This window comes from Zalophus californianus, chromosome 1 (genome assembly GCF_009762305.2).
Source record: "Zalophus californianus isolate mZalCal1 chromosome 1, mZalCal1.pri.v2, whole genome shotgun sequence".
NCBI classification, from domain to species: domain Eukaryota; kingdom Metazoa; phylum Chordata; class Mammalia; order Carnivora; family Otariidae; genus Zalophus; species Zalophus californianus.
The window spans coordinates 138,592,646-138,616,117 of NC_045595.1; the positions used below are offsets into that span (position 1 = coordinate 138,592,646).

At 39.9% G+C, this 23,472-nt stretch overlaps 1 protein-coding gene across 17 annotated transcripts in view; it reads left to right on the forward strand.

Moving 5' to 3' along the window:
* Positions 1-23,472, forward strand: part of LOC113918675 (LIM domain containing preferred translocation partner in lipoma) — a 667,221-nt gene that overhangs the window by 269,103 nt on the left and 374,646 nt on the right. For all 17 annotated transcript variants that reach the window (XM_027587354.2, XM_027587341.2, XM_027587344.2 and 14 more), the window contains one exon: positions 22,447-22,559. In XM_027587354.2, coding sequence (XP_027443155.1) covers positions 22,447-22,559 — 113 coding nt within the window. The remainder of the gene's footprint in view (positions 1-22,446; positions 22,560-23,472) is intronic.

Here is a 23,472-nt window from a genome sequence, read left to right on the forward strand (position 1 = left end):
TTGCCTGATCTGTGCTAGGCTTTCTTGAGAAACTTTTGCATCTGTGAAGCATGCGAACTGGCTTGTGTGTGATTTGTCCCAGGATTACAGCAAGTCCGTGGCGGAGCCAGCACTGGCCTCTGGGACTTTTCTCTAGGTTGCTTTCTCCTTTGCATTATACCAGCGCATGCTGAGAAAACTGTCCCCATGTGTGGTCTCTCCCTTGTGAGTGTGCTTGACACAGTATTGAATTTGCAGTTTTGAGAGAAAGAAAGGCATAATGCTTCTTCCCAAAGAATTTTAATGAATTTAAATAAATGTGTGTTCCTGTTTCTAGCTCTCAATGGAAAATCTTTAATAAGGTTTAATTAATTAATTTTATGTCACCTTGAATCAGACAGAAAAGTTAGATTTCTTGCTTTGGTAGCAGAATTTAGGGGTGAGGCATAGGGAGTGGGGTGAACCATTTTAGGTATAATATGAGTAAATCTGCCAAGTCTGATTAAGTAGCTATAAATTTGAATTTGAATCTAAATTAATTAAACTTAAATAAAACAGAAATAGTCCCTCAGTCAGTGGCCACATTTCAAGTGCTCAGGAGCCACACATGGCACAATATAGAACATTTTCAAAATGGCAGAAAGTTCTGCTGTACAACGTTGGTCTACATGGTTTAACAAATGGAAGACTTGGGGAAAAGGAGCAAGCATAGAAGTGTGCTTTGTTGGTTTCTGTATGTTTTAGTGCAAAGAGCCCTTGCCTTAAAATATTATTGATGATTGATAAAACATTGAGATCCCATGATTTCAAATGATTTCATAGACATGAATCAATAGAGTAGCAAGATAGACAAAGTATTGACTATGTGAATGGATCAATACTTATTATACCTATTTTATAACTGAAAGGATTTTTTTTTTTAAAGATTTTATTTATTTATTTGACAGAGAGAGAGCGAGAGAGGGAACACAAGCAGGGGGAGTGGGAGAGGGAGAAGCAGGCTTCCCACCTAGCAGGGAGCCTGAAGTGGGGCTCGATCCCAGGACCCTGGGACCATGACCTGAGCCGAAGGCAGGCGCTTAATGACTGAGCCACCCAGGCGCCCTTAACTGAAGGGGTTAATAGGCACTCCACAGCCCAGCCTCTTAAATATCAGAGAAACAAAGGCTGAGGGTGTTTGAATGAATTATCAGAAGTCCTTCTGTTTTTAGAAATGTGAGTCTTCTTATGTTTATACCTCTGTTGGTTTGGGGTGAACTGCCTGCCATTGGGAGTCCTTCCTTTAAGGAAGTTTAAAATGGGACTCTTTGAACTCTGCACACTGGTATAATTGCAAACCCAAATTCAATGCAGAAAAAGCCTTACTAACCAAAGCAAACAAAGGAAAACAAACTAGACCCCAAGTGGATGCCATGATTTTTTATCCGGTTAAGAAAGTATGGAATCAGAACACGGAGTGTGATATGTTCTGGGAATTTATTGTCTTAAGGATGTCCCTGACTGAAATTTAAATAAAAATAAAACCAAGAGCATATCTCCCCATTTAATGATAGGTAGAAATGAAACCTTGTTGAATTCCATTTCTGGAGGACTCTGCTTTCATTTTCATCCCTTGGTACTTAGGATCCTGTGTGTGGTTTGTGACTAAGATGAGTGGGTGGGGGTTAACATGAGAAATTCCACAATGAGTGAGTTGGAACCATTTTGGTGTTGTGTCCAAGATAGCTCACATGTCCTAGTTAAGGCTGTGCGAAGTGAACTGGACCCTCCTAATGTGGTGGCCCCAAAGATTGGGTTTAATCCTCTGGTGTGACAGCATTCACAAGTCTTTTCAAGAGCCTAAGTACCATAAAATACTCTCACAAAAGCCTTCATTCCAAAGAATGTGTGTGTCGGTTTTTGTCAAGAGCTTTTAGCAAAGAACAATGTGCCTAAAGCCATAATCTAATAAACAAAGAGATAATCTAGTTCAGTTTTGTCTAAGTAATATAATGTCTCTATCAAACTATTTCCTGCACCTTGAGCTCTATTCACAAGGAAAGGGTTCTGCGTGGGAATGTGTATATATTTTCTCTTAACAGGAGGGCATTTAGCTCCTGTGACTGAATGACTTATTTTTCTTTTCTGGGTAGCTCTAGTTGTTTACGGTGGGAATTTTCCGTCTTGGTAATTTGGTATTTTACTTGTTTTTTATTGTAAAGGGTAGAAATGTGTACACCTGAATTTAAGAAATATGGTTGCCTCACCTCCATCTCAGTTAACAAGGGTCGGGTCAGAAAGTTCTCACATGTCTTGCAGCCTTTCTGTCAGATCTTTATGTACCTATTAAGTCAAAGGGAATATGCTGTTTTCATGAAGAAAGTTTATGGATGGGTAGGATTTGCCAGGCTTGACAGCCTAGGTGTCCCCCTTCACACCACTAGGTCAGCACCCATCTGTCCTTTGGAGAATTATGGCCTGATGGTGAGCAGAATATAGCTTATTAGGAAACTCGGAATATAAATAGCTTCATTTTCAAAGGTGCAGTGACACATGGGAGTTAGGGTCAGACATAGGTATTATCCACATTACAAGTTGCTTTTTGTCTAATCTTGCCTAGAGAATTATCTTTATGTCCTATTCTTGGTAAGCACCTACTTGCGGCTAAGATAACTGTCCAGTCATGGCATCAAGGGACATTTTCTGACTATAACCATTGAAGAGAAGCCTGAGTCTCTCATTGCCATTAATTGGCCCTTGTATTTTGAGTCATGGAGTCATAAACTATCAGTGCTGTAATGGGCCTTTAGAGACCATTTCCCAAGTTCCTTGGATTTATAAAGCCCACATCTCTTTTATAGTCTTCATGTCAAGTAGTGTTCTTGCCTCTACTTGAATATTTCGAGTTACATGGCACTCACACATTCTCAAACTATGTGATTTCTTTCTCCTTAAATGAGGTAGTTTCTCTGTTGTGTCTCAGGCTCTATAAATGCAGTTACATTCTGTCGATACACTTTTGTTAATACTTCTGTGAGACTCTTCATGTTTTTTTCCTAAAGAAGCATAATTTTTCTTTCTATATCATGAGAACAGTAGAGGCCCTATTTTTATGTCTTTTAGCCTTATGTTTTTGTCTGAAGAGGTAAACGTATTTGAAATGAGACATTTCTGTCATCTCAGGTGTATGCTGTATCTATCTCCACTTCTTTGCTAAATCGTAACACACATTTTTCTTAAAGTAATAGACTTCATCCATTCCCCACCCCCTTTAAGGGCATTGCCATATAGATCATCACAGAAACACGGCACGAATGTCCCTCATTCCATTTATGAGGTTCAGAAGGAACTTTCTCCGGACCTTAGCTGTGGTCTGTGTGGGTGGGTTTCTGGTCTTTCTGGGTTTCCTTATCCACAAAGTGGGGCTGAGGAGAGCGATCCCACAGGGAGAATATGTGGCTGGTTTCGTTGCATTCTCATTCAAACTTGCTTCTCAAAATTTCGAACCTAATATCTAATAGGGTTTTGTTTTCTCTTTTCTTAAATGTGACATCAAGATGCTAGTTGCAAAAATAAAAGAACAATGTGTATGAAATACAGTGGAACTATTTTTAGTAATATATATGTAAATCTAAGAATACACTAAAACATGATGAAATTTTCAGAAAATTACGGGAAATTCCAGAAAATTTGTGCCATGGAAGAGCTTTGGCTCATGTCTACATGGTGGCTCTGTGCTGATGAATTGTCTGTTGAGGTTTACAGCACTGTGTGCACACTTCCCTTCTTCATGGCACCTTGGGGTTAGCACCATAATGGCCCCCCAAAGATGTTCACCTCCTAATCTCTGGAACCTGTAAATGTATTGGGTTATATGGCAAAGAGGAATCCAGGTTGCAGATGGAATGAAGGCTTCTAATCAACTCACTTTAAGATAGGGAAATTTTCCAAGGATCTGGACGGGCCTTGCAAGTGGACCATGGAGACAAAAGAGGTTTTGGAGTGATGCAATATGGGAAAGAACTCAATAGCCTTTGCTGGCTTTGAAGATGGAGGGGGAAGGTCACAGGTCAAAGAATGAGGGCACTTTCTAGAAGTTGGAAGGACAAGGACATGGATTCTACTAGAGACTCCAACAAGGAATGCAACCCTGGAGTCACCTTGATTTTAACCCAGTGTTACCCATGGCAGCCTTCTGAGTTTTAGAACTGTGAAGTAATACATTTGTCTTATTTAAACAATTGTATGTGGTAATCTGTTGCAGAAACAATAGAAAACTAATACATGCGATATTATGTCGAAATTCTCTGTTAATGTGTCCGTTCTCCCCTCTAGACAAATTTCTCAAGGGCAACAGTGTTCCAAAAAAAATAAAATAAAATAATAATAATAATCTTAACACAGTTCCACATTTAAGAAACATAAAATTTCCTGTCATACACTAGAGAGAACTAGTATTTACTGAATGTGTATAAACCATCTGCCCAGCACTGCCTTAGTTACTGTGCTTTGCAAATTTTACTGACTCCTTAGGAACATTGTTCAGCCTTACTGAATCTCAGTCTTCTCATCTGTAAAATGAGTTTAAGGACTAGATCAGGGTTGGCAAACTTTTCTGTAAGTCTGGATAGAAAATATTTTAGGTTCTGCTGGCTAAAATGTCTTTGTCTCAATTACTCGGTTCTACTAGCAGAATACAAAAACAGCCATAGATGATAAATAAATTAATGACCGTAGCTGTGTTTCAATAAAACTTTATTTACAAAACCAGGAAATGGGCGGGATCTGCCCATTTGGCTATTGTTTGCTAACCAGTAGACTGGCAGACCCTCCTCATTCCATTCTAATTCCCGTCTAATCTGATGATATTGTGAGTTTATAAAGTTGTACCATTAGTGCCAGTTAAGCCATGAAAGTGCCAGTAGGACTTGGAGAGGTAACTCAAATGGTGGGTTGGATCTGTTTATAAGAAGCGGCATAATATTGCAGACTCAAGTGCCAGGAAGGGAACTGCCACCATGTCCTTGGCAAACATATCTGGGACAAATGCTCTTAAGGATGAGACATAAGGAGATCCTTGAATGCCAAGGCTGAGCTCACTGAACTTGAAACTCAGAGAGCTGGAAGTACGGTCGGAGAAATGAAAGGGAGCCATACATGCATTGCCCTCCAGAATGATAGCCCTTCTGAGGCAGCTGGCCAGAGGAAGTGGGAGGAGGGGATGAGTTTCTCACTCAGCTAAATTATGTCTTTGGGCAGCCAGACCGGGTCTGCTAGAATAACAAGGTGCCTGAACTTCTGCCCAGAACACGTCACCAAGCTTTGCATTTGGGACTGTCTTCCATCACATGGCTTCCTAATGTGAGGCAGTGAAGAAAGCAGAGTGAATGAAGTACAAGAATGGGGTTTTTCTTGGAGTGCCTCCCTAGAGACAAAACTTGATTTTTTTTTTAAGAGATTACTTTTTGAATTTTCCCTTCTCATTCAAAAAACATAAGTTCCTGGAGGATAAGCATCCAATCGACTTTGCAGGCCTTTTGAAGTTTGCCACTCATGTGGGACTTGCCCACTGTAGATGTGGGGGTGTGGGTTTACAGATCACAGTGGGCAAGGAGGAGCCCATCCGGAACTGAGCAGAGGACGCTGGGATTTGGGAATGTTCTTCTGTGTGTGACTTCCTGGTTGTGCTTGTTGTGGTTGTTTTGACTTGGCTGTTTCACTGGGTTTTGAGGACAAAACTGACCTCTTTGACCGATTTGTCACAATAGCTATTTGTGCCTTAAAAATTGTTCAGGAACAGTTTGTCCATTAAAGAAAGAATGACCTAGTAATAGTTCCAGACCCAAGGAAATGTCGGGTTAATCAGTTGCAGAAGCACTTGACGTGCCAAGAAGTTCCACCTCGGGGCTCCTGACATGGTTCCTTTCCAAGATTTCTAAACACTCTGGGGAGAGCACAATATTTATTTATTTGACTGCTAGGACTTCATTTTGCTATTGTTTTAGTTACTTATGCCCTTGTCTCTCTCTCTCTCTGTCTGCCTTTACCCCTTCTTTCGAACCCCTGTATGTGGAGAACCATATTAAGACTGTATTATCTACTCAGTTAATAATTATGTTTTTTATTTGGGTTTCTAAAGGTGAAGAAAGGGTTTATGGTCAAGGTGCATAGAGAATCACATCAAGATAAAAGTAATTTATATTTGTGTAGGACATTATGATTTTTAAATTATTTTTAATTTTATCTATCTGGTCTGCGCAACTCTGGGCAGTATACAAGACAAGGGTTGTTATTCTCATCTGACCAACAAAACTGAGACCTGGAAGTTTCATGATTTGACCAAGTTCACACAGCTAGTAAATAGTTCAGGTGTGACTGTAAGGGATGTATTTTAATACTACAGTGCTATTTCTTTTATATTTCTAAGTCAGCTAACCGAGTCACTGTTCAAGTCAAGAGCACGTTCCATTTATAGAAAAGATCCCCATGGGGATGTTCAGTTGAGTTTCTCTCTCAGTCTTTCAATCTCTCTCTCTTGTGCCTCTCTGTCTTTCAGTCTCTCTCTCTTTCTCTCTCTCCCTCTCTCTCTCTTTCTTTCTCTCCCCCCGCTCCCCACCACACACAGACCGCATCACACCACACACATATTTTGAGAATGGTAGCCACTCCCTTTTTCAAGTTCTTCCTTCAAAGAATAATTTATTTGGCTAGGATTCAACTTGTAGTTGTCAAGAATTCATGCATTTACCCACTTGGCAAATATTTTCTTAACTCTTCAATCTCAACTATGAGGCATGGAAAGAGGTGCTATAGGGCTAGAGGGCCAAATCATACATGACGGGGTCTCTCAAGGAGCACACGCTAAAGTAAGGTGAATGGCTCTTGTATTCTCAACCAGACACACAGTGGAAGTGCCCTAGAAGTGCTGCAGAGGGTGAGAAGTGAGAAGGTGCCCTTGTCACGGGGCTGCCAAGGAAGGTTGTGTGGGGTTGGCAGGTGACCTGGGCCTCCGAGAATAACTTGGCTTCTGCTATGAAGACATGTTAGAGAGGGAAGTTCTGATGGAGACAAGGCAGGAGAAAATTCTTGGAGTCAAGGAAGCAAGGAGAAGCAGTCAGGCAGATTACTGGGTATGTGGTGTAGGAGCTTTAGCATTCTAAAGTACAAAACTTCCAGAGCTGCTGTGTGCAGCAGTAATCTCAAGGAATGCATACTTACCAGAGCATTCTAGGAGAGCGTAAAATGAACCACGCTTGTCAAGGTTCTCTCCATTTCCTCCCAGGGGGCTCATCCTGTTTTAGGATTCTGCCTGTTCAGTATGAGATCCTGTCAAGTCTTGGGAAACCCATAATGTTCCCAAACCATCATTCTCTAAGACTCCAGCACAACTGCCATAGAATCAATTGGCCATTTACGTGAGGACTTATTTCTAAGCTCTCCCTGCTATTTCCATTGGTCTTTTAGGTCTGCTTTTGGGCCAGCACTACACTGTGGATGCTTTGTGTTGAGTTTTGAAATCAGAGCGTGAGAATCCTCCAACTTTGTCCTTTTTCAAAATTGTTTTGGCTTCTGGGGGACCAATGGATGTTTTCAATCTGGTGACAGTATCTCAGATTAGTTGGAAAGAACTAAATAAGGAATAATCGAAACCATTTAGGTTGTTTATTAAGCCTCCATAAGAGGTAACGGAGGTGTTGATTATTTGGGTGGCAGGAGAGGTGGAGAGTAGTAAATGGACTTGAACAATTTGGTATAATTCTGTTTTTTTTTTTTTTTTAAGATTTTATTTATTTGACAGAGAGAGACACAGCAAGAGAGGGAACACAAGCATGGGGAGTGGGAGAGGAAGAAGCAGGCTTCCCACGGAGCAGGGAGCCCGATGTGAGGCTCCATCCCAGGACCCTGGGATCATGACCTGAGCTGAAGGCAGACGCTTAATGACTGAGCTACCCAGGCGCCCCAAACAATTTGGTATAATTCAATATAGCTTGCTATATTTAGTGAGGATGATGGGACAAAAAACAGAGAAAAGGGGCTTTCTCCCAACCTGTATGATTGGGAGAATCACATGCTGTAATGAAGTAAATAGAAAAGTAGAGGGCACAAGGGAAGGTAAGCGGGTCTGTGAGTTAGGGTATCTGCTTTGAGTGTTGAGTCCTGAACTGGAGATTCCAGTGGAGGTCAGAGATGCAGACACGGAATAAGTGGGTGCCATGATTATTCTGGGTCTTATGTTGCTTATAACTGGTCTATTCATTTAGAATTGCTTTTTCAATATAATGCGTTTGTGGTTACCATGGTGGCAAGAGCCAAATAGAAGGAAGTGGTTGGGGACAGTGGCAAAGATGGAGATGTGGTTAAAGGTAATTTGCGAAGCTTCTGTGCCTTGCTTTAGCTAAGAACAAACAGAATGCTAGATGCTGTTGACATGTGTTTTATTTTGAAGTGACTGTTATTACTAGGGTCTGAAATCCTTAGCCTTGATCTCTTGGAGCCTAATGTTCCTGTTCTCCAGCTGAGAGAGTAATTCACCATCTTGTGTTGTAAACACTCACTCATTTTAACTGATTACACCTCCAATGATTCTCAAATCACTAAAATTACTAATTGCTATTCCTTACACATCAAAGAGTGAATCCTGAATAATTAACCCCAAATAAAATTAGATGAATTGGCCCTTTTAATTAGAGTCCCTGCTGCTGTTTGTTCTGAGCTTCCTTTTCTTACTGTTAAGAGACTTTTAGAATGATTAAAACTGTTTAAGTCTTAAACAGCCAGTGACCTTTTAATACAATATAAATCCGTGAAAGCAATATTTCAGTTAGCAGATGGTGCAGTAAATTTTTAGAGCAAGTACCTGTCAGCTCTAGTACTCCTTTGGAAAAAAAAAAAAAATCATGCCAAAAAACAACCACCTTGAAATGAAAGGAGTGTCTCTATTTGATTATTTTTAAAGCATTTATGCATTTGCTAAGCCTCAGTCTAGATGAAATGGCAGGGTTGAAGGAGAGTGAGTAATGGTTGGCATCATTTTATATAAATAGTAACAAGAATTTCTCAGAAGAATCTGAAGTCGTTTGTGCAGAAAAGATGAAGACTGGAGAAATCATAGAAAGCCCCTGGTGCCATGTAGCCATTCTCATCCTCAAGGAGTCTCCTGAAGCAGGGGAATGGGTTCCACGGTGGGGACAAGGAAGCTTTATGGGATTTCACTGCTGCTGATCATTGAGCTGGGATTACTGGCCTGCCAAGGCTGCAGTCAGCCTGGATTTAGCTGAAGATACTATACATGTTCCTGATCTATTTAGTCCAGGTCTTCTAAATAGCAAGAACCCCTTCTCCTCATCACAGCCTTCTAAAGTTGCAGGGACAGAACAAGTTTCCTTCTTATTCCCAACAGGTCTGAGAGTCTCACACCAAATCTGTCATGTACTGTGGGAAATGTATCCTTAGCTGGAAGGTAGGAGATTTGGGATCACAGTGGATTTTTTGGTATGGTTCCATACCACTTGGCTGTTTCTCTTCACTACACTGGTCCAAAATTCCTCCATCTATAAGATAAAGTTACTGGACTAGGGAAGTCACTTTTTTTCCCCCCTAAAATTTAAAAATAAGTTTTGACTTTTCATTCTGAAATAATTGCAGACTGTACACAAACACTGAAAAATAGTATGAAGGGTTTTCGCTTAGTCTTTCCAGTTTCCCCAATTGTTGACGTCTTACACAATCACGGTACCCGTACGCAAACCAGATAATTAATACACTGACACAATACTACTACCTAATATGTCGACTTTATTCAGATTTCATTAATTGTCCTACTAATCTCCTTTTTCTGGTCTAGGATCCTATCCAGAATCACAAGCTACATTTGGTTGTCTTGTCTCCTTAGTCTTCTTTAACTTAGGCTGGTTCCTCAGTCTGTTTTTCATGGAAGTCAATGACTGTTAAATAGGGCTACCCATCAGAATCAGCCAGGGAGCTTATCAAGATGCTTGTATCTCAATCCCAACCCCAGAGATTCTTTTTTTTTTTTTTAAAGACTTTATTTACTTATTTGTCAGAGAGAGAGAGAGAGAGAGCGCGAGAGCACAAGCAGGGGGAGCGACAGGCAGAGGGAGAAGCAGGGAGCCCACTGAGCAAGGAGTTCTGTGATGCAGAACTTGATTCCAGGACCCCAGGATCATGACCTGAGCCAAAGGCAGACACTTAACCGACTGAGCCACCCAGCCATCCCAACCCCAAAGATTCTGGTTGAAGAATTCTAGAGTAGGGCCTGGCTGCACGCAGTAGAGAAGGAAGTGCCCCATGAGATTCTGATGTACGCCCTCAGTTAAAAGTCAGATCTGTTTCAACACCTCAAGAACTGACCTTTTGAGAGTTCATCCATGTTACATCTCTTTTTCATCTTCCTTCATTTCCCTGTTCCTCCTCCATTCCCATTTCTTGTTTATGGGAAGAGTTCTGACTCTTCAAAATTCCTGGAAGATTTTTCAAGAAGTTTCTAGATATTTTGTGGGATGTAGTTAACATCCCACAAAACAGTACCTGTTAAGACCTATCTACAGATATTTTATTGTGGGAGAAAGATCAAGTACAATACATATGATGCTGTGTTTATGGAGGCTTGGGATGCCGCCATAATCAGATGACTAGGGAATGTGGACTCATTGCCTGTATCAGGATATGCTCTGAGTAAGGTAATGTGTAGAAACACCACCACTGCCAACAACAGCAAAACTCAGTGGCTATTTTAAGACTGTTGTTATTAGCTGTCCAACTATTAGCACCTTGCAGGACCTGTGACCCATCAGTACTGTACTGTATTGACCTTATGTCAATAATTGGAAAAGGGTAAAGTTGTCCAGGGTAAAAATGCATGTGTTCATTCTTTCAGAGTTCAATTCAGTTTAATACAATACTGATTTGTAATAATGATAATTTATAAAAACAATATTACTACCATTTATTATCTCCTATGTGTTATATATGCTCTGTATAGAGATTAGTAAAACAGAGTCTGTCTTCAAGGAACTTTTAGTCTAGTAGGAGAAACCGGTAGATATGTAATTAAACTAACAAAGAGCAGAATACATGCTCTAATAGAGCTAAATCAGGAGAGAGAGGTATGTTGTCTTCCATGTGGGGATGGTTTACTCTATCCACATACAGCAGTGATTGAATAAGTTAGCTGAGATATTTCAAGTGTTTTTATTGTGAAAACTCACCCCCTTAAGCTTCACACCATCTCTGGGGGGAAGGTAGGCTTTTGACCTCAGTGACTACCACAGGGTGATGTCCTATCTCCAAAGGAATGGGGTATTTTTTGGAATTGTCTTTCAGCACTATTTGTTTTCCACCTTCCTTTTTCAGTGGTAAATGAAGATTTTTGTTGTTGTTGTTGTTTTCCTGGACTGTTGCCTCATTCTCTGTCCACAACATGAATTTTAATTTTTATTTCAATTTTGAGAGAATTTCACTTTTTGGTATTGGGGCTGAAGATATCTCAATAGCTGATGGAAGATTGATGCTTAGGCGTACTTAAGTCATCGCCCCATTCATTGTGAGTGCCCATCTATGGAAGTCCAAATATATAGGGTGGTTTGTTTTTTGGGTAGCAATTAGCATGTTTTGTAAGACAGATGACAGTTGGTGGGTTAAAAATGTTAGTTCCGGTTCTAGTCCATTTGCAGAACCAGACCATCCTCCTAATTTCATATTACTTAAAAATCATTCAGTGCTTTTGACTAAGAAATTGAATTTGTTTTCAACAAATGGAAACCACAGTATAATAGAGGAATGCAGTATGCTTAGATGTGATGCACTCAGGTGTTTCACCTTCATACAAACAATTTATCTGTGATGAAGCACGAGGACTGTTGAATTCAGTGAAGACCCGGGGATTCTGTATTAGTGAATTTTAGAGTGAAACTGTCCATTTGAAAATCAGGGAGACTTCATCCACTTTAGGATAAATAATTCTTCTTGCTTTTAATTTGAGAATCACAATGAACATTTCAAGCTGAAGTTATTTAGAAAGATGACGGAAACATTACATTTGGGCTTGGGTAAATATAGTGGCACATTAAAATTAAACACTGGGTTTGAGTAGATTCTGCGATTCATTTCACAGTGTCTTCCTTTGATTTTAAAAAAATGCATGTCTGTATTTTATTGTGTAACAGTTGAACCAAAAGGAGAAGGATTAAAAAGAAAAAAAAAAAAAAACACAGCTCATCCCATAAGCTCTAGACAACCATTGTTAACATATAGGTTTCTACAAAAATAAGGACCATGTGATAAACACTATACAGTAGCCCACTATTTTCCTCACATGATATGTCAGAAAGTTCTTCATGTTCTTCTCCCAGATACTCCATGACTCACTCCCTCACTAGATTTAAGTCTTTGTTCAAATACCACATTGGTGAGGCATTTCCCAACCTTTCTCTTAAAAATTGTGGATACCACCCCCACCCTAGCACTCCCTTGATTTCTTTGCTCTGTATTTCTATAGTGCTAATCACCATTTGATACTATGTTTTATTTAATTTATTTAATTTATTTTTAAGTATTCTTCTCCTTCTGATAAATTCCATGAATGCAGGACTTTTTTTTGTTCTTATTGTTTGATTTCCCCCCCTCATGTCTAGAATAATGCCTGACACAGAAAAGGCTCTCAGTCAGTGAATAAGTAGATGTCAGATCTAGATCAAAATCATTATTTTGATGGCTACACAGTTTTCCAGTGTGTGATTGATTACAGTTGATTTTTTTTACCAATACTTTATTGATGAACATTCTGATTATTTCCATTATATTTCATTGTGATGAAGATTCTTTAACATGCTTCTCTATATACCCTTCAGGTACTTCTTTTGTAGGACAGTTTACTAAAAGTGGTGTTGCCGCATCAAAGTGCATAAATATTTTACAACTCTTGTTACCTGTTGTCAAATTTTCTTGAGAAAAGTTTTACCCTTAACACTCCTCTATATATGAATAGCACAGAAAAATGCAGATTTTCCTATTTTGTCATCAATATTGTGTTTCATTATTTTTAACCTTAGCCCTACCATGTAAATGACATTGCTTAGAAAATTAAGTACGATCACAATCAACAATCTGTTTTTAGTTAAGCAGCAGAAAGTAAAAATGGAAGGAAAATAGAAAGGTTAATTTTCTAATGTATAATTATGTATGATGAAAGCCTGAACTCCAAAAGTGTCTAGTGTGAGAGCTAAGGAATTGGGAATCACTTGGTTAAGGTCACATATCTCCTCACATACAGATGAAGATGTATCACTTAAGGGGGGGCTGGTGGTATTGCTCTTTGGATGATGAGGACAGGGAACCGGGAATGCCCAGCCTTGCCCTGATAATTATCAGTTCTCCCAGAGAGTTCTCAAAGGGGCTGCACACTCAAGGAACAGGAGCCAAATGGGAGTACAGGAGCCGCTTTATTAATAACTCCATGAAGACTTAATCTCTCTCTAGGACAGAGGTCCGAGGTCACACTGAGATGGTGCATAGGCTTTGGCTCTAGGAATAAGCAGACTTTTTATCCTCTCTACTGAAGATAACTGGCTGACTAAGGGTAATTCCTTTCATATTTTTAGTTATGACCAGTGGGTAGTAAATAGGTTGAGAAGCCTGAGAAGTGATGCATTCAATGGGACCTATCCTCAATGGTTTCTTGACCTCTGCCATATCCCAGTGTTTCCTGGCAGTTTTTAAAACCTTATTCAGCTCAATATTTGCAGATGACACATTTCTAGGTACTGAAAATTTCTCTTTGGTTTTGTGTATACATGTTATTTTAAAAATAGCGTATATTTTTCCTTCCCTTTCCCAATGTTCATCTGTTTTGTTTCTTAAATTCCCCATATGATAAAATAAGACATAATCAGGGAGGGAGACAAACCATAAGAGGTTCTTGACTATGGACATGAACTGAGGGTTGCTGGAGGGGAGGTAGGTGGGGGGATGGGGTAACTGGGGAATAGGCATTAAGGGGTGCACTTGATATAATGAGCACTGGGTGTTGTATGCAACTGATGAATCTCTAAAGTCTGCCTCTGAAAATAATAATACACTGTATGTTAATTAAATTGAGTTTAAGTAATCTTCGACAAAGCAGGAAAAACCATGCAATGGAAAAAACACAGTCTCTTCAATAAACGGTGCTGGGAGAATTGGACAGCCACATGCAGAAGAATGAAACTTGACCATTCTCTTAACACCATACACAAAGATAAACTCAAAATGGATGAAAGACCTCAATGTGAGACAGGAAATCATCAAAATCCTAGAGGAGAACATAGGCAGTAACCTCTTTGACATCGGCCACAGCAACTTCTTTCAAGATGCATCTCCAAAAGCTAGTGAAACAAAAGCAAAAATGAACTTTTGGGACTTCATCAAGATAAAAAGCTTCTGCACAGCAAAGGAAACAGTCAACAAAACGAAGAAGCAACCCACAGAATGGGAGAAGATATTTGCAAATGACACTACAGATAAAGGGCTGGTATCCAAGATCTATAAAGAACTTCTCAAACCCAAAAAACAAATAATCAAGACAAAAAATGGGCAGAAGACATGAACAGACACTTCTCCAAAGAAGACATACAAATGGCTAACAGACACGTGAAAAAATGTTCATCATCATTAGCCATCAGGGAAATTCAAATCAAAACCACATTGAGATACCACCTTACACCAGTTAGAATGGCAAAAATGGACAGGGAAAGAAAACAACAAATGTTGGAGAGGTTGTGGAGAAAGGGGAACCCTCTTACACTGTTGGTGGGAATGCAAGCTGGTACAGCCACTTTGGAAAACAGTGTGGAGGTGCCTCAAAAATTTTAAAATAGAGCTACCCTATGACCCAGCCGTTGCATTCTGGGTTTACCCCAGAGACACAGATGTAGTGAAAAGAAGGGCCAAATGCACCCCCATGTTCATAGCGGCAATGTCCACAATAGCCAAACTGTGGAAAGAGCCGAGATGCCCTTCAACAGATGAATGGATAAAGAAGATGTGGTCCATATATACAATGGAGTATTACTCAGCCATCAGAAAGGATGACTACCCAACTTTTACATCAACATGGATGCAACTGGAGGAGATTATGCTAAGTGAAATAAGTCAAACAGAGAAAGTCAATTATCATATGGTTTCACTTATTTGTGGAACATACGGAATAGTATGGAGGACATTAGAAGAAGGAAGGGAAAAATGAAGGGGGGAAATCGGAGGGAGAGATGAACCATGAAAGACTGTGGACTCTGAGGAGCAAACAGGGTTTTAGAGGGGAGGGGGTGGGGGGATGGGTTAGCCCGGTCATGGGAATTAAGGAGGGCACGTACTGCATGGAGCACTGGGTGTTATACGAAAACAATGGATCGTGGATCACCACATCAAAAACTAATGACATATTGTATGGTGACTAACATAATAAAATTAAAAAAAAATAAAAAAATAGCATGTAATTTCACTCATATGAGGAATCTAAGAAATAAAGTAAGCGAACAAAGGAAAAAAGAGACAGACCAAGAAGCTGACTTTAAATGATAGAGAACAAACTGATGGTTACCAGAGGGGAGGTGATGGTGAAGAGTGGGTGAAACAGGTGATGGGGAGTAAGAGTATGGAGTAATGTACAGAATTGCTGAATCACTGTATTATACACCTGAAACATATAACACTGTATGTTAACTATACCGGAATTTAAAAATATTATAAATGGGTAAAATAACGGCAGGTTAAAATTTTGTATAATGAAGAGTAAGCTTCTTTTCCACTCTTGGCCCTAGTGACAAAATTCGTCTTCTTCATAGAGGCAACTAGCAAGTTAACAATTTCTTAGGAATTCATTTAAAAGATAATCCATGACAGTACAGGCATATATGTTTTCATGCAGATGATACTATTATGCATGCTGTCCTAAACCGTGAACGCTTCATTTTTTTAAGTAAACTCTGCACCCAATGTGGAGCTCAGACTCACGACTCCTAGATTGGGAGTCATAGCTCTAAGGACGGAGCCAGCCAGGAGGCACCCTGTGAATGCTTCATTTTTAAAATATTTCACTCAGTGTGCTTTCTGGCATAGTTTCCTTGGTGGCAAGTGTGTTTCATATAAAGTGAAGATGGAGTTGAGGGTGAAATTGTAAAGGGTCTTTAGTTGCTTTGTTTTGTAATAAATTGCCTCTCATCTCTGAGGAGAACGCTACAAGGGTATGCCACTCCTGTCACCTTGGCTTTGTCTTCCACTCCATCTACTCAACCTATTGAGAGAGCCTTGCCTTCTCAGACTTGGTCTCTTGAGTAGGCAGCTTTAGACTGAGTTGTCCTCTTGTGCCTATGTGGAAAGCAACAAGAATTGTCGCCGGTTATGTAGACATTGTACAAGTCACATGCACATTTGCTTAGTGATGTTTCGGCTGGGAGGTGAGGCCCATCACAATCACTTTAGTGGTGGTTATTCCATGGAGTAACCGACACTTTTTAAATATATAAATCTAACAGAAATTGCAGTGTGCGTTACGTGTAGTAAGTATAGTTTCATGAAACCCTTGTTTCAGATACACGTGTGCTTAGATACGTCCAAGTGGTCATATTGCATCATGATATAAGAGGTTATTTCTTTACTCTGGGTTTTGGTCAAAAAAGGTTCAAAGTCACTGTTTTAACTGCTTTGATCTGCAGAGTGACACGGGGAAGTGGATATGGCCATCCTCATTTCATAGGTGAGGAGGCCGAACCTGAGATGGTAGTATTGCCTTTTCTGGGGTTTGCATTTCAGGTTCTCGGCTTGGGATTTTGTATTATTTTCTTTTGAACATATTTCTGTCCTCTATTTGTTACTATAAACAGAAATGGGTAACTGTTTTTACTGGAAGCTTGTGATTTGGTCACTGTAATTGCTTATGATCAGGCCACTGCAATTACATTTTTTTCACGTGTGTGTGTGTTCTAACCCAATCTGTTGTACACTCATAATTTAAATACTTAATTTGAAAAGCCCGTAAGTGATTTTCTTTATATATACCTTAATGTTTATTTCCTTAAACAACCAAAAAGTATCCACATAAGAAAGTGGGAGATCCAACAGCTGCCAAAGCCATGCTCCTCCCTGTGTCGCGCGTGGATCTACAGCCTCATTACCTGGCAAGCATGTTAGACATGCAGAGTCTCAGGCCTCACCCCATGCCTGCTGAATCCGAGTCTGCATTCTATTTAGTTATCCTTGGCCATTTGAACATTGACGTTTGAACAACATGTAAGGCATCAGGCCATTTTTTTTAAAAACGTCAATTGAGTGATTAAATGGCTTTCTGCGTATGTCAGTTATTCAGCTAATCTATTTACTGAGAGTGTGCCATGGCCCAAATCTCATGCCAGGATGTGGAGCTAGAAAGATAAATTGTAAGTGGGCTCGCCTTGTTAGGAGCTTCCGGTCTAAGTAGGAGAGAATGGTCATAAACACCAAAGTGCAACTAGATATTAGAGATGCTGTGATAGACCCTTGTGTGCTGTGAGGCACACAAGCGGCTGCTGTGTGAATCCCCGTGTATGCGTGCAGGTTTACATGGATGCTAAAGAAGAAAAAGAATGATGCTTTTTCTGTTTTTTTTTTTTTTTTTTTTTTTACTATAGTAAATTAATTCAGACTTCACTGATGATCTGTGTTTAATTATTCCCTTGTGTTTTTTCACTACCATCACATGTAACTAGTAATTTATCACCTTCTTTGCTAGTAAATTCTTGTTATTTTTTTCCCTCTGATGGGGGCCTTGATTTGATGAAGAGAGAAGTGAGCTCTGCATTCAGGTGGATAGATGCCTTTCATAGATGCCCAAACCATGTTACTAGGGCACCTACAGTGGCTGATAACTCAGCCCCCAGCAGGTAGCCATATCTGCTTCTTTGTGCTATGTCCTTCTAAGCCCTAGACTAGGAAGGGTAGCTGGAGAAAGGATGCATGCCTGGGTTATTGGCAGATTTGCCTCAGTTGCTTCTCAGGGTTAATGCTATGCATTACAAGCTAGTTTGTGGCAGTAAGTTGGTATAGAGTGGTCTTTGAGAGTTAGGGATATATACTTTTGCACGACTCACCCTTTAGCTGCCCCATGGTGCTATTTCTGGCACAAAGCAAAAATCCTTGGAATATTAGATGAATTCTTTGGGATGATACAGAGCAAATTAAGTGAGATACTTCTTAGCTTCTCTCCAAGGCAGTGAGGATCCCTTTCTAGCTCCGTATTTTACTAGCTGTGTAACTTGAGTCAACTCTTTACCTGGAAAGTGAGGGATAAATGTATTTTGTATGTGGGTAGGCTTTGGATGGTGAGGAAAAAGGTAAGGAGGAAGCCAGGTTTGTAGGCATGCGGCTGTGACTACCCTCTTTTTTTTTTTTAAGATTTTATTTATCCATTTGACACAGAGAGGGAGAGAGCACAAGCTGGGGGAGTGGCAGGCAGAGGGAGAAGGAGGCTCCCTACTGAGCAGGGAGCCCGATGTGGGGCTCAATCCAGGACCCTGGGATCATGACCTGAGCTGAAGGCAGCTGCTTAACCGACTGAGCCACCCTGGTGCCCAACCCTTCTTCTAAAACTGAATGTTTCCATCTTAGATTTTATGTATCCCTGCATTGTTCCAGTTGCCTGATGGTGTGTTCTTTTTTGGCTTGCTTGCTTGATTTTATTCCATGCCCCTGTTATTCATGGGGTCTGAAAATTCCATCTGGATTTCCCTGGCACGCAGAGAGGAGGACAGGCCATGTACTAATGGGAAGGTCTACAGCTCAGCGTAGCTAGTTGCAAGGTACTGCAGCTGATTCCGTGCAGATGTGTTTCTCTAGGAGGTTACCACCTGAGCTTCTGAGCCAGATGTTCTCTCATTGTTTGAAAAAATCTGCAAAAATGGAAAGAGTCCTCCCAACACACACACACACACACACACACACACACACACACACACACACACACACACACACACACTTTGTTGTTTTGTTCTTTCCATTTTGCCATCTTCCTTAAACATGGAAATTTGCTTTCTCTCTTAAGCAGACTTATTTTTCCTGCAACTTAGAAGCATTTTCTTTTGCTTAATGGCCTGTTAAACGGGTGAACTGTAAATCAGAGTTCTCGAAATAGTTCTTTGTCTGATTTAAGATAATTATGAAGAGCTTTTCATTCCAACTATCTCAACTAGTTATGTTTCCCTCCAAGGGACCCATTTTCTATCCTTTATCATGGGTGTGTCTGTTGCTTAGGCATTTGCCTGTTCCTCCACACCGTTTTAAAATGTGAGCTGCACCCTAAAGAATGAAGGAAGAGGCCTATGATGGTCGAGCTTGGAAAACTGAAAATTATGTGATAATTATTATGAGCTTATTCCTAGGCCTTTGAAAAATCTTAATCTCATCTTCGCCTAGAGTAAGCAGTCTAGATTTTTGTTGTTTTCAATTTAAAAATACATTCCTTCTTCCTTTTCTGTTCCTTTTCACCCTCCTAGGATTGTCGCCAACCTGTGCTTCATTATATATATTCAGTTTTTGTGTTAGAAATATAGTCAGGAAGGATATACAGTTGACCCTTGACTGATGCGGGGGTTAGGGGCACTGACCCGATGCAGTTGACAATCCTCATGTCTTTTGGCTCTCCAAAACATTAACTACTAATAGCTACTGTTGATCCTTCGGAAGCCTCGCTGATAACACAAACACTCGGTTGCACATATTTTGTATGTTATGTATATCATATACCGTATTCTTACAGATAAGTAAACTAGGAAAGAGAAAATGTTAAGAAAATCATAAGGATGAGAAAATACATTTACAGGACTGTGCTGTACAAAATCTGTGTGTCAGTCGACCTGTGGAGTTCAAACCCATGTTTTTCAGGGACTGACTAGTTGGAAGGGACTGCAGAGACAAACAGTTGTAGTTTTTATTCTAAGACTAATTTGCTGAGAATTTGGACTGTTCATGTGGCTTTCATGGGCCTCTGTTTCTACCTTTATAATATGATCTCCGAGATTACGTTCGGTTCTGATCCTGTTTAATGTTCTAGCAGTTCTCTGTGACATAATAAAATGTGGTAAAGTATAAGAAGGTGCTTAGAAGTCTTCTTTTAAGTTAGGTATGAAGAAGGCATAGGTCCGGATGGAACATTTGAACCAGCAAATTAGGCTGTGCACTAGAATTTGGTAGGGCCAGTCTCCATCAACCTAGACCTCCTTTGCTGATGACTTAAGATCTCATTGTGAGCATTCTTCTCATATGTTCTGACTTTTCAAGGCAGAAAACAACTTGGTGACAATTCTTTTTATTTAACAGGTGTTAAATAGTTTTTTAGTGCAGTGTTTGACCGAAGGAAGGCCAATATAGTTTCTCAATTCTGACTGCACATTAGACTCATTTGGGTTTTAAAGGAGTAGTGGCACCTGACCCCTCCTCCCCACTCCCTTTCCCCCATCCCCAAGATACTGATTGGTTTGATGTGAGATGGAATTTGGGCATCGGTATTTTTAGATAAGCTTTCTTGGTGATTCTAGTAAGTAGCCAGTTTTTAGAACTACTGGGTAGAGTTACTGAAGGTTTATGAGACTTATAACCCCAATAAGGATATGGATAAAGCATGTCTCCAGATGTGCACATCCAGAAAGGTAAGAGAAACAGAAATGTTTCTATATGACATAAGTCATTTAACCTTTCTAATCCTGTGGGGTTTAAAATAGGAATAATATAATACTTTGCTTAAATGCAGTGGTTCTCAAAGTGTGGTCCCAGGACCAATAGCATCAGCATCCCCTGGGCGTTTATTATAAATGCACATTCTCAGACCCCACTCTAGACCTACTGAATCAGGAACTCTGGGTGGGACAGAGCCATCTGTGTTTAACCAGACCTTTCTGAGATCCTGATGACCTCTGAAGTTTGAGAACCATTAGCACAGAGGGTTGGAGGACTAAGAGGTAGCCTTTGAAAATCTTAGCAGTGATTGGTGCATAGTGAGAGTCCACAAAGCACAGTACTCTTAAATACAGTGTGTTTGATGGCTTGGTAGTCGCAATATAGTGGGGAGCTAGATTGGACAATGACTCTTCTAACTCTGAGACTGTTACTTATAGGACAAATAGGGCCCACGTGAACCATCTCCAACGTGTATCAGAATAGTGAATCCAAGCCACCATCCTTCCACTGTGCCATTTAGTCTTTTTTATGGACAGCTTAAATCATGATATTTTGGTACTATCTGAGAGCAACTCATTGAGTGGCAGAACCCGCTGCCTTACCAGTTAAGTGTTGAGCATCTGAAATACAAAGCAAAGCTACTTATCTATGAATATTGTTTATTATTATTAAAATATTATTTTTTGAAGGAAAAAGGCAAATAGAGAATTTTTTTTTAAATGGAAGTTTCCTTTTCCTAATAGGATTTCTTGTGAAGTATTTAAAAAAATTCCATGGCGTGAAATCATAGAGCTCTTGGATTTATATGTACACCTCAGATCTTAGAGATTAGGTGTTCTCTTACGACAACATAACATTGGTATGCTGTGCTGGTTGGTCGGTGATGTTGAGGTTTCTTGATAAGCTGACCCCTCATAACATCCTGCCTGGATTGTATATAGATTTCAATGATGTTACTTATTTCAGTTGCTCCTGATTGGCCCTGCATGTACTTTTAGATTAGTCTTTAGTAAATCATATTGCAACCAGGTTTTTTCTTTTCAGAAATGCTTGTTGGATCCCCACTGCATGCATGATAAAATTCAAACTACTTACTAGACATGCAACACACTTAGAAGTTTTTTTTTTTTTTTGTCACTGCACTTATTTTTATTACCTACTAGTATTCTTTTACATTCCCATATTTATGCTATCTTAATAACTTCCTCCTTATTCTCTAGGCCCTGGATGTTTTAACTGATGCCTTTGTTCTGCTGTCTTTCTGCCAAACAGACTTGGTGTCTGTAATCATAATGTTCAGGGGCCCTTGTAATGCTCTGGTAAAGCCTTCCTTGCTCCCTCCATCTGGAGATAAACTTTCCTTTATCTGAGCTTCCAGAAGACTTTGTTCCTCCATCTTAAGATATTTTACCTTATATTATCTTTATTTGTATACACATTTTTTTCTTCCTGTACTTGACTGAAACTTTGCTGAGGGTTAGTACCAAGTCTTACACACCTCAGCCATCCGCACCCCAAGCACCTTCTCTGTTCTGGCTGAACATACCTGCCCCCTCTAGACTAGCTCTTATGTTACTTCTAAGTATCAGATCTGGTCCTCATTCTCTCAAAATTAAGGCTACTGATGAAACTGAAAAGAGCTATAATAGAGGATAGTTGCTCTAAGAGACAAAAAGTTGAATGTCAAAGTCAATTACAAAGCAGAAAAATGGCAGCAAATGTATGTTTTTCAAGAGTGCTCCACAATTGCATCTGTATTCACTTCATGTGTGCATTTCCTTTCTGTAGGTGACTTTTTTCCACCCCCGCCTCCGCCTCTAGATGATCCTGGTGCTCTTCCATCCAGCCCTGGAAACTTCCCTCCTCCACCACCCCTTGATGAAGGTGCTTTCAGGGCACAGGTAAGGTGTGTGGTTGAAGTCATATTAATAAGCCGTGCTAGAAAGCTCTTGAGTTCAGTGATTGTTTCTGTCGTGGATGAACATCTATCCAGAGCCTAAAGAGAGCTTTACAACTCACAGAGAGCTAAGGTACTTTAATGCATCATCCCCAGCTGAAGCTTCTCAGAGTTCTGCTGGCTTGCATTCGGAAGCTCCAGAAATCCTTTTACCTACTAATTTTGTTTTGAAACTCAAAGCCATTTTTTTAGGAATGTCATTTGAGAATTCCACATTTTCTTGTTTTCCTGGGGACCCAACCAGGCTTTTTTATTGCCTTGTTTCTCTATCCATAAACATTGCATTCTGCATGGGTAAGAGTGATATTTTAAGGCTCTGGTTGGTCACTGCAGGTCTTAATTGGTCAGCAACATCTTCCTAGCAAAAGCACCAGCAAACCTTCTTGGGGTATTCTTTTCTCAGTGAAGTCAAGGATGCACATTATAGTATGTATTGATTATATACAAGTGTCATGCTCCAGAGAGTGTTGATTGCAAGTAACTTGGGGCTGGAATCAGAAGCAACAGTAGGAATAGTCTGTGATCACGTAGAGTCACTGGTGACAGATGCCACCATTTAGGCATCTAAATGCTATTCATATCAGGAAGGAAAACTAAATAACAAAGTTATAGAATTATTGTTGTATTTTACGGGTGATGATGTTACTATAACTATACAGAAGAAAAACTAGCCCTTATGTTTTTGAGAAGCCTCAAAAATATTTGGGGCGGAAATTAATTGTGTCTGGTATTGGCTTCAAAATAATAAGAGTAGGGAGCTGATGATTGAGAAGACAGGTGAAAGATGAGTTATGAGGTGATAATTGTTGAGTGCATGCAACACTCAACATTATTTGGTCTACCTTTATATATATTTA